This window comes from Tiliqua scincoides, chromosome 5 (genome assembly GCF_035046505.1).
Source record: "Tiliqua scincoides isolate rTilSci1 chromosome 5, rTilSci1.hap2, whole genome shotgun sequence".
Taxonomy (NCBI): Eukaryota; Metazoa; Chordata; class Lepidosauria; order Squamata; family Scincidae; genus Tiliqua; species Tiliqua scincoides.
Genome location: NC_089825.1, coordinates 138,722,873 through 138,735,135, shown reverse-complemented (window position 1 = coordinate 138,735,135; position 12,263 = coordinate 138,722,873). Strand labels below are relative to the sequence as shown.

The 12,263-nt window shown below is 46.0% G+C and overlaps 1 protein-coding gene and 1 pseudogene across 1 annotated transcript; both read right to left on the bottom strand.

Moving 5' to 3' along the window:
* Positions 1 to 473: 473 nt before the first annotated feature.
* LOC136653864 (olfactory receptor 4N2-like) lies at positions 474 to 1,406 on the bottom strand. Its single transcript, XM_066630742.1, has one exon. It carries the CDS (start codon positions 1,404 to 1,406, stop codon positions 474 to 476), a length of 933 nt encoding a protein of 310 aa, XP_066486839.1.
* A 6,513-nt stretch (positions 1,407 to 7,919) lies between these two features.
* LOC136653863 (olfactory receptor 4N2-like) lies at positions 7,920 to 8,864 on the bottom strand (annotated as a pseudogene).
* Positions 8,865 to 12,263: the final 3,399 nt, after the last annotated feature.

The window sequence follows — 12,263 nt, the reverse complement described above, 5'->3', positions numbered from 1 at the left end:
GGTGAATTTGCACCTGAGTGTGATTTCCCCACCAAGGTACACAAAGTATTGCTGTCTTTCATGGAGCCCAGGAATCGGCCCTTCCTGCACCCGTGGGGAAGCTTCCAGGGGAGGGGGCTAAAACCTTCTTGGGCCCCAGGCCCAGTCTCTATGGGGTTGTAGGCAGCCTTCCCTGTAAGCTGTGTGGCTCTGTGGACACACAGCGGGAATGGAAGCCCCTCACAGTTTGCCTCTCAGTGCTCTGGTGCTTGGCCATGATGACATCATTGGCAAGCACTCCAGATCCACCCCAAACTGCCACTGTAGGGCTCTGCACACCTTGAAAAAAGTTCAGGGAACACTGGTTGTGGGCCTGGTTAGACCTGTCCTCTGAAGTCAGTTGCCGGCCCTACTCAGTATAGGACAGAATATAAACCCAAATGATGTATTTTGAATACCAGGCCTCTTCAAACTCTCTTACTGCCAGCTTCCCTTTATGGCACCCAAAATCTGTGCTTGCCCAATAACCTCCTAATGGCTTGTATGATCTCTTTGTTCCTCAGTGTGTAGATCATGGGGTTCATCAGAGGGAAGACCACAGTGTGAAAAACCGCCACAACTTTGTCAAGGGAGAATTCTAAGAAAGGTCGGCAGTAGATGTAGATGGCGGGACCAAACATGATGAAGATGATGATGATGTGGGTGATGCAAGTGGAAGCAGCTTTTCTCTTCCCTTCAGAGGAGCCCATCTTCACCTTGACCAGCAGGGCTCCATAGGAGATGAGCAGGAGGATGAAACACATCACACTGGACAGGCCACTGTTGAAGAACATGAAGAATTCCAGAGCATAAGTGTCATTGCAAGCCAACTTGACAATCTGGGTGATGTCACAGAAGAAATTGTCCAACTCGTTGGGTCCACAGAAAGGGAGTGGGACAATAAAGATGATCTGGATAATAGAGTGCACGAAGCCTACACCCCAAGAGGCCAAGACCAGAGTCCAACAGACTGCTCTGGTGATAAGACTGGCATAGCGCAATGGGTGACAAATGGCTACATAGCGGTCAATGGCCATAGCAATGATAAGGATGACCTCAGATCCCCCCAGCAAGTGAAGGAAGAAGATCTGGACTATACAGCCTTTGTAGGAGATTGTTTTGTGACTGGAGAAGAAATCAGCAAGCATCTTGGGTGGGGTGACGGAGCAGTAGCAGATGTCCAGGAAGGCCAGATTGGCCAAGAAGAAGTACATGGGGGAGCTCATTCGGGGGTCGCTTCGGATGGTCATGATGATGAGGATGTTCCCTGGCAGGATCAGTGAGTAGAAGACAAAGAAGAGGATAAAGAGAAAGAGCTGAACTTCTCTTGCCTGGGAAAGACCCAGCAGTACAAACTCTTTCATGACGGTCTGATTCCTTTGCAGCATCTTTTAACATCCTCATTCTGCAGCAAACACACAGAATTGCAAAGGCAAGTAAAAGACGTCTGTGACATATCCAATCTGCACTTACTCACAAATCCAGTATTCGCTCCTCGTAAGGAAATCAAGCCTGCAAAAGTCTGACCTTAACACTTCCTGTAGCTTGGGGAAGTAGAAAGGGTCAGACTTTTGCAGGCTTGATTTCTTTACCAGGAGTGAGTACTGGTGGACTTAGCCGGCTTTGGCAATACCCGTTTATAAAATGCAGGAGCTAAACAGGTGAACACACAGATAATGCTGCTGTCTCATATAGCAGCAGTCCCTCCAAAATCACAGTATGCCCTTGCTAGCCCCCAAGAATCTCTTTTGGGTGTCCGGTTGTAAAACACAGGCTACAAATTATAAGTGGGACAGTAGGTGATTTGCAGGAAAGACAGAGGGCCCAGTCCTATCCAACTTTTGAGAGCTGGTGCAGCTGAAATGCAGCCTTGAGGAAAGGAAACAAAAGTTCCCTAACTTGCAGGAGGCCTCCATGATTGCCCTCCCACCACAGGATGCAGTGCATGTCTCATTGGCAAGGTTGCAGCGGCGCTGGAAAATTGGGTGGGATTTGGCCCTCAATAGGCATAGGGTATTTCCTATTTTAAAAACACCTTTTATTATTATAAGCATTATTTCTGGAGGAAAAAAATATCAATTTGCCGGTTAAGAGGACCAAAAATAATTGTACCAGGTAGCTCTGTAATCATGAGCCAAAAATCCTGCTATACATTTTTGACTCCTTGTTAATATATTCTATACCATACTGTTTTTTTAGAATTCAAAATTAGTTTTTCATAAACCAGGCACCAACTTTATATCATCCTTACAACAAATAATGGCTGTTTGTTTAAACTGTCTCTGAGGCCTTCCATCTTGACCTTTGTCGCATCCCTCCTCCGTGTCAAGGTTTTGAAAAAAGATTTTTTACACAAAACCAGATTTTCTCCAGATTCGCTCTCTCTTACAAAGGCGGAAGGAGAGCACTAGTGATCAGTGGTGTCACTAGGGTGTACATCACCCAGTGTGGGAGGCCAGCGTGGCATCCCTATGATGGACCAACTCACATGCAGTGCGCAGGGCAATGCCCAGGCAACGGACAGGGTGTTGTACCATTGCCCAGCCCCCTGCTGGTTTTTTGGCTATAACCTTTGATAGCAAAGAGATATTTAAACATGATTTGTTTCATCACATTCTGCATGAAATTACACATTGAATGATGTATAACATGATGGTATTATTCAAAAATACAAAGATTTTAAAATTTTTTGGCCACCAGTGGTGTGTCCCCCCCATGCGTGTTAACCAATGCGGTTTGCACCCCATAGACCCTCCTAGCAACACCACTGCAGGTGATCTTTTATCAACCAGGGATTTATCCCAGTGTTTACGGCAGTCATCTGGAATGACCTTCTAACTGGGAAGGAGAATCAGACCAGTTCAGTGAAGCTGACTTAGGTTCAGAGAAAAGCAAAGGAAGTGCATGATGTGATCACCTTGATCCACTATTGACTCATTACTATAGTGGGACCGGGTTGGATAGCACTTAAAAATATTCATGGGGAAGTCTGACTTTGCTAGCTCAGTGGAACCTCCATGACAAAGGGTGGTCTACCTCTTTCTTGCAAGGGACAAATAGCAGGGAAAAGCTATTGCTTTCATATCCTATCTGTGCATTTCTCAGACACATCTGATTGAGTGCTGCTGGAAACTGAATACTGGAGCACATGGTGGCAAAGGTGGACTTTGGTCCCATCCAGCAAGGAAAGTCTTACATGGTGGAGCCTTGATGTGCATATTCTTGTCACATGGCTAGACTCTCACTTATATTTTGAACTATATCAGGTGCTCCAGTGTGTCCAGAAGGCATAGAAAAACAGAATAGAAAAATCCATGACCTACCAAAGATTATTAACTACACATGGAGTCTAAGAAGGAGTACACCTTTGACTGCATGATTTGGGGACAAATGGTAGGAGATGTGCACAACTATTATGCCCTGTTTGGGAGCTTCCAAGGGGCAGCCATCTAACCACAACTGGGCAGACTAGATGTAGTATTTTTGAGAGGTGCAATTGTGCCTTGGCATGCAGAGGTGAACCCACAGTTGCCAAAGGGCTTCTTGTCCTCCTTTGCATGTAGTCACGTTAGGACCAATCAGGGCCAAGGAATAGCATGAAGGGCATCAACCACAACCAACAACAAATATTGACTAGAGGGGTAGCAAAGGTTAAAAAAAGAAGTGAAGAAGTGAAGAATGTCATGGAATCAAAGGAGCCTTTGTGAGAGATGGCATTTGAGCAACTGAAGTTCATAACACTTTGCCTCAGTTCATAAGATGACATCTCCCACACAAAGCAGCTTATCTGCTCTGCTTCTGTGGAGGAACTGAAGTATGAGCTTGGAGGTATCCATGCCATTGTCCAGCCTCAGGGAGCTCCATTACATAATTTTCTCCTACATGGTGCCTTAAGAGGTTAGTAAAGTCTATTCTAAGCAACAGGCAGCTATAGCATAAGATACATTTCCTCATGATCATGTACTCTCAAGAAAGGGTAGGGCTGTTTATTAAGCTATCAGAAGGTTGTTTCCTTCTAGTTCCTGCTGGTCCTGGTTTGTGCTGAAAGGACCACAGTAGCCTTTAGCGGTGGTTTAAAAGAAAAATCCAGTGGATGGGAAGATGTCAAATCAACAACCAGAAAAAGTGTGAGGAAGAGCTCTAAAATTTCTAGCTATCAGAAAAAAAACCTTAGAGTCACAATTAGGACAAGAAACAGAGAAAGAGGAAGGCAGGCAGAGAGTGTCCAGAAATTAAAAGACAGGAACAAATGACTTACTGCTCAGTATCTGGATAGGAAAAGAGGCCCTTAGCAAATCATGGTTGTCTGCACATCCCAAAACCAAGTTGCTTCTGGACCCTTAAGGAGCACTGATGATGGAAGAACAGATCCAGTCTGTGGTTAGCCCTGGAACCAAGCCCAGCCCAGCACTCAGAGACCTTGTTAAAAAAAGTTAGTGGCTGAGTTTGCAGCAGCCCCTTGGGGGACTAGGAACATGAATTAGTTCACCGTTTGATCAGATGATTCTTTTCCTAGTGTCCTATGATTTGGCTCTTGTACTTGAGCCACCTTGATGTGAGTTGTCTGCCCCCCCCACCCCCGAGCCATGCACAAAGTGAGTTTGAAAACACCTTGCTCACAACCCAATCCTATCTACACTTTCCTGGGAGTAAGCCCTATTGACTCTAATGGAACTTACTTCTGAGAAAACATGCATAGGATTGGGCTCTTAGACTCCAGTATTCAGGAGAGAGTATCCTGTAGGGCTTTTAGGCTTGGGAAGGGAGTTCGGATGTGGTCATGATCCAGCCACACGCAAGTCTTTTGAAATCCTATTGATATTAATGGCAGGGAGTGAAAATTTGAACCATGCAATGCTGAGCAGCATCTGCTGATCACTCTCCCTATTCAAGAAAAGAAACTGGAAAATTCTCCCTCACCTTGAATACTTTTGGTTGGGGCATGATTCAGTCGAAGGCATGTTTGTGTATTTGATGCTGCTTCCATGGGGATGGTTTAAGAAAATTATATGGTGTAATGCAGCTCCTTCTTTTGACCATAGGAACTCCTGCTAAGCCAAGCACCCTCCTCCCCCAGGTAGAGACAAGATTTATTAATCAAATACGTTGATGTTTAAGGAATACTCATTATCAGCAATCTAGAACAAACTAATATGATAGACCAGTGATGGCAAACCTTTTAGTAACCGAGTACCCAAACTTCAACCCAAAACCCACTTATTTATTGCGAAGTGCCAACATGGCAATTAAACCTGAATACTGAGGTTTTAGTTTAGAAAAAACAAATCGTACATTAACATCTTTTGTCTTTAAAGAAAAACACAATAACAGAGCTTTCAATGATACAACCTTTTATTGAAAGGTCAAAGTCTGCATTTGGCCTGCTTTTGAACCATTAATGTGATTTTTGCTGTTGTATGCATGCTGATAATTTGTCTAACCTTGGTTCATACTTTGTAAGTTTGAGAGCAACACATGCAGCACTCAGGTCATCTGTTAGTCTGTTTCTGGTGTCAGATTTGATATCATTCAAAGCTGAAAACAGCTGCTCACAAGCATAAGATGATCCAAACAAAGTAATCCCAAGTACTTTCATTGACTTAAAATTATTTGGCAGAGAATTCCACACTGCTGTCCTTTGTCATCCCTTCTATCCTCTCAAGTGTTTCACGCAGGTAAAGAGGGTACACAGTTGCTCTCCCCTACTTTAAAAGATGGCTTTTTGCCTAGGAGCCAATTAGACAAGGTTAAACATAAGGAAGGTACCAAAGTTACACTGAATAAGAAGGGCATTTCCACTACCTAGGGAGAAATGAACCTTAGCAAGTGTAGTGTAGTGGCTAAGAGACATCAACTATCTGCAACAGGAGGATAATAATACTGACCTACCTGAGAGTTACTGCATGTATGGACATGACAATGACAAGACAGGTCAGCATTTTTGAAGTGCTGCATAAATACTTATTAATACTTATTACCACCCCCTGTATAAATACAACAGCAAAGGAATAGGGCAGCAGGCACAATTGAACAGGGAATGTGCACAGTGATCCTGTGACACTTTGCTCAGAATTCAGTTGAAAAAAGGCTTACTTCTGAGAAAGCCTGCACCAGATTCATGCCCAAGTGAAAGAGAGGTGGGGGTGGAACGAGGACAACTACAGACTTGGGGCCCAATCCTATCCAATTTTCCAGTGCTGCTGCTGCTGTGCAAATGAAGTATGCACTGCTTCCTGTGGTGCGGGGGGGGGGGTGCAGTCACAGAAGCCTCCTCAATGTATGGGAACATTTGGTCCATTACCTTGGGGTGCACAGGTGCTGGAAAGTTGGGTAGGATTGAGCTCTAAGGGCCTGTCTACTTAGATGTAAACCCCATTATAGTCAGTGGGGCTTACTCCCAGGCAAGTGTGGACAGGACTGCAGCCTGAAGCTTCCACCTGATGCCCAATTTGCGGGGATGAAGCCCCCAGGCAGCCAGTGAACGTGCCCAGGACAGAGAGCCCGAGAGTGACTGAGGAGCATCGACCCAGCTTCGATGGCAATGACATGCTCCCAGATCTAAGCGCTGGATCTCCGCCTGGATGGCCAACTGCTGCTGCTGCTGCTGCTTGTTCATGGCGGAGGCAGGCGCTCCAACAACCACCCTGCCCGCAGACCCACTGACCAACCAAGGCAGCCAACAGCACCCCCCAGCAGCCGGCCACTCAGCCCGGCAGCCAGCACGCACCAAGCCCCGGTGCTGTCAGTCATCCCTACTCCGGCCGAGGAAGCCCGGGGTCACAGGAGGGGGCCAGGCCATGGAGAGCTGCCGCCCGCCCCTCGCAGTCAACACCCCACCGGGCCTCCAGAGCTGCCGCCCCGTGGCTTTCTGGGGCTTCAAACTCAGAGTTGAAACTCTGTACTGGGGCGACAGTGCGCGTGCCCACGGAAAGGGCTTTGAGTGTCCTCTGTGGCACGCGTGCCATAGGTTCGCCATCACTGTGATAGACAAACAATGCAATCTTACCTGACTAAATCCTATCTGAAACTGTATCGTTCCAAAGAATATCAGAGACCACCTTTCAATAAACATATTAATTCAATATGATGGTACAAGTGAACGAACAGAACAGGTTAACACTGGACAAGGTGATATCTCAAGTTTTTTTTCTTTCTGTTAAAAGTGGTGAGTCTAATTGACCGCATGTATTTTGATTTTTAAGTCATTTCATTCTTTGGGCTTAAGAACAAGGAGCAACAACACCTGAAAATAAGTCACGTTGGGCTGACAGTGCAATCTTAGACATGTCTAATCAGAAGGAAGTTCCACTGAGTCCATTGGGACCTACTGCCACGTAAGGGACCAATCCTATCCAACTTTCCAGCACCAGTGCAGCTGCAATGCAGCCTTAGGATAAGGGAAAAAACGTCCCCATATCTTGACAAGGCCTCTGAGCCTGCCTCCTCAACACAGGATGCAGGGCATGCCCCATTGGCATGGCTGCACTGGCACTGGAAAATTGGATAGAATTGGGCCCTAAGTGTGTACAGACATCCATGATATCCCCAGATCCGGTATCTGTGGAACCAATTCACTTTTATTCTTACCAATAGTGCTAAGAATGAATGTATCTTGCTTTTACAGGGTATTATAAAACTGAACCTTATAGACAACAAGCAGGCAGGCACCCTGCATGCAAGGGGGACACAGGAGAACATTAACAGGATGTAGAAAGCTTCCTGTTGAAGGTGTAGACTGGGTAAGGCAGTTTTGTGCGATTCTGCCAGGTCCACACTGTAGCTGTCATGCCCAAACTTAACTTGAATGATTTGTTTTCAAGCTAGACCACTGGTATCAAATTTGGTTTGATAGGCAGAAAGAACAGTTCTGTTGTTTAGGCATGGGCTCAGAATGGCAGAGTTTATACCAGGCTTGGCCAAGCAAGAGGTCTGTGTTTGCCCAACAACCTCCTTGTGGCTTGTTTGATCTCCTTGTTCCTCAGTGTGTAGATCATGGGGTTCATCAGAGGGAAGACTGTTGTGTGGAAAATAGCCACCACCTTGTCAAAAGGAAAGTCCAAGAAGGGGTGGCAATAGATATAGATGGCAGGACCAAACATGATGAAGATGATGATGATGTGGGTGATGCAAGTGGAAGCAGCTTTTCTCTTCCCTTCAGAGGAGCCCATCTTCACCTTGACCAGCAGGGCTCCATAGGAGATGAGCAGGAGGATGAAACACATCACACTGGACAGGCCACTGTTGAAGAACATGAAGAATTCCAGAGCATAAGTGTCATTGCAAGCCAACTTGACAATCTGGGTGATATCACAGAAGAAATTGTCCTACTCGTTGGGTCCACAGAAAGGGAGTGGGACAATAAAGATGATCTGGATAATAGAGTGCACGAAGCCTACACCCCAAGAGGCCAAGACCAGAGTCCAACAGACTGCTCTGGTGATAAGACTGGCATAGCGCAATGGGTGACAAATGGCTACATAGCGGTCAATGGCCATAGCAATGATAAGGATGACCTCAGATCCCCCCAGCAAGTGAAGGAAGAAGATCTGGACTATACAGCCTTTGTAGGAGATTGTTTTGTGACTGGAGAAGAAATCAGCAAACATCTTGGGTGGGGTGACAGAGCAGTAGCAGATGTCCAGGAAGGCTAGATTGGCTAAGAAGAAGTACATGGGGGAGCTCAATTGGGGGTCGCTTTGGATGGTCACGATGATGAGGATGTTTCCTGGCAGGATCAGTGAGTAGAAGACAAGGTAGAGAACAAATAGGAAGAGCTGGGCCTCTCTTGCCTGAGAGAGACCCAACAACACAAACTCTTTCACAATGGATTGGTTTCCATTCTCCATCTTGCTGCTGCCATCTTCTACAAAATATGGGGACAGAACAGTGTAAATAAGAAGAACATTCGATAGAGCTCTGTGCTCTATGGAGTGTGTAGAGGAGTGTGATTGTTCACTTCTTCTGCTACCTTTAAACCACCCACTCACACTATTACTCAGGATTTGTTAATTAATTTTATTCTTGTTTTTATATACTAATTTTTTAAAAGTTGTTTCAGTGAAGACTTCAAAATTCCATTATAAAAAGTTCTACCTATTTTAAAAATGTCATTATAAATGTTTTTAAAAATCAAATGTGCCTTTTAGGGGTATACCCTGTACATACCTGAAAGTGTATACATATCTGTGACATTGCACTGAAATCTACGTAGAAAGTCTGTCCCATTAGGCAAGACCCATCTCTGCTGGTGACCAGAAGTACTTAGCTGAAGTGCTAGCAGAATGCTTGGAAGCAGCAACAAAGGTGGCAACCCAGGGCCACTTATGTTCTTCAGTGTCCCTTTTCCTTACAGCTCCTCTCTGACTACCTCCTCTGCTTTTGCTCATTCCTTGGATCTCACTCTCTCTCTCTCCCTCTCCCCCCTCCCTCTTCCTCCACAGAGCAAGTTGATACTGGAAGCAAGGCTTACTATGTTTAGTGAAACATACCCCAATGAAAGGGTGCCTAGGAGGGCAGTTGCAACATAACTCCAGGCATGTTTACTTGGAAGTAAGTCCCATTCTTCCCAATGGAGTTTACTTCCAGGTAAGTTTAGGATCCAGGTAAGTTTAGGATTGCACGTCTAGGATTGCAGCCTGGCAGCCCAATCCTATGCATGTCTACTCAGAAGTAAGTCCCATTAGAGTCAATGGAGCTAACTCCCAGGAAAGTGTGGATAGGATAGGGCTATCAAGGCTCTCTGTTCTCCTCAGACTGGAAAAAAGAAGGAATCAGCAAAGCGGATAAGAAGTTGGAAGAAGTTAGAGAATAAAAGTTGAAGGGCCCTCTTGGTATTTTGCTACAATCGCTTGAAGGCTGGGGTTTACTTTGAGGATTTGTGTGCTGCCTTTCAATGATATAAAGAACCCAATCAAGGTGGCTAAAAAGAGGCTTAAAAGGTAATTCTCAACTAGTCCAAATGAATTTAAACACACATATGTGCCTGCACAAAGGGTGTTCATTGTTGAAATAGGCTACGGAGTCCACGGGCAGAGCAACCATTTGAATATCACAACAGAGCAGTGGTTCTCACATATTTAGCACCAGGACCCATGATTTAGAATGAGAATCTGTCCAGGACCCACCAGAAGTGATATCATGACTGGGCGTGACATCATCAAGCAGGAAAATTTTAAGAATCCTAGGCTGTAATCCTACCCACACTTACCCTGAAGTAAGTTTCATTGACTATCATTGTTAAAAGCATATACTGGTAGCCTGTTCAAAGTACAGGTCTGTAACATTTCCCCAAATGCAGTCACATACCATGGGAGCATCAAGTCTAATATATTAAAAATAAACTATTTAATTGAATGGGGACCCACCTGAAATTGGCTCGCGACCCACCTAGTGGGTCCCGACCCACAGTTTGAGAAACACTGCAATAGATTAATATTCCAAGGAATACTGCTGTTTTATTGTTTTGCATTATGTAAGCTGCCTTGAGATTCCAGAAAGATGGAGTATAAATTTTTTAAATAAATGATTTTTGATTGCGTTCTTGTTGTATAGTCAGTACGGAGGCCCGCATGGGCTGACACTGTGCTTCCATGCTGGTTGGAGAGGCCCTGGCCAGGTGTGTGTGTTAGAATACAGCTTAGGTCACCCAGGCTAGTTCCACCTCCTCTCCAGGTCCAGGTCTGCCCACCAGCCTGCTTTTCCCTTTCCCCAAAATGCCCCTTTCTAACCTCCTGCCACCCTCCTCAGCCCCCTATGCTGGCCAGCCTAGCTGGGGCAAACTTACCCTTGCCCCGTGGGGGATCGAGCACAAGGAGACTGATGTGTGTCCTTGCGCTGGCCTAGTCTGCTCACAAGGAGTTGCAAACGTGCTTTCCGGCATATTTTTGTTACATGCCCAATGCATTATTGTTGCATGCTCCATGCTTTCCTGAGAGGTGAATTGTTAAGGAGTCAGTGTTGTGGAGGAGAGAGCACAAGAGATTTAAAGTGCAATCCTAACCGACTTTCCAGCACTGACATAGCTGTGCCAATGGGGCATGCACTACATCCTTCAGAGGGGAGAAGGTCAAGCAGGCCTCCTGAAAGTAAGGGCATATTTGTTACCTGATTTGGGGGCTGCATTGTGGCTAGGTCAGTGCTGGAAAGTTGGTTAGGATTGTGCTCTTAGAGCACAATCGTAACTGGGATTGATGAGAAGAAAGTGAAAGACATAGAAAAATGGATGATTTTCAAGGGTTGCTTACCATTCATAAGTAGTATAAGGGACCCACCTTCTGTCAAAATACCGGAACCACATGACCGGATGCAGAAACCGCTCCCCCCTCCCCGCCCCCGGAAGCACGTGACCGGATGCGGAAATACGTCAGCGGAAACCACGCCCCGGAAGGGGTGGAGGGTGGGCATGTGACCCCTCTAGGAACTCCTCACGAGACCCCTGACCACGTGGTGGAGGTTTCAGAATGGCAGGACCAGGGTGGAGGGTGGCGCCCTTCGGGCGCCATTTTCTGCGCCGCCCCCCGGAAATGGGGTGCCATGTGACCCCTGTAGGAACTCCCCTCGGGACCCCGGACCAATAGGAGGGGGTTTTAGGGACCACAGGACCGCTGCGTGGTGTGGAGGGTGGTCCCGAGGATATGCCAGGGCATGTCTGGACGAGGGGGGAAATTTAAACCGCTGGGGAGAGGGGAAAAACCCTCTTTCTTTTGCAACCAGTAGAGACTTACCACAACAAACAAGCAAAAATAAATAAATAAATAAAATGGAGAGACCCGTGGAACTTGACTTGCCAGAGTGCTTAGGGACGACAATCAATTTTTATAATCTGGAGCCAGAGCAAGGTGTTGCAACAATAGACTGGGCTGCATATTTGAATCATGGCGAACAACTGAGTGAGAATGCAACAGCCACAGTCGCAGCCACTGTGGAAAATGCACCGGTCTCTTCCCTAGAGACACCCAAGAGGCCTACAGAGCCAAGCAACCATGCAGCAGCCCCACTGCGAAAAAAGCAGAGGAAGCGTTATCACAGTACCAGCTCAGACGATTATGAAAAACCCTCTCTACACCTTATGTACAAGCTTGCCTTAAATGAAGAAAGCCGCTGTTACCCATCTGTCCCATGCAGGTGTGATAAAAACGAGAACAATGTTGGACAGCATGACGCTGTGGAATCTTTGAAAGCCAAGAATGCACAGGTAAGATTCTTTTGGAGTTGTGAACAAAAAAAAAAAATGTTTTAGGATGTGT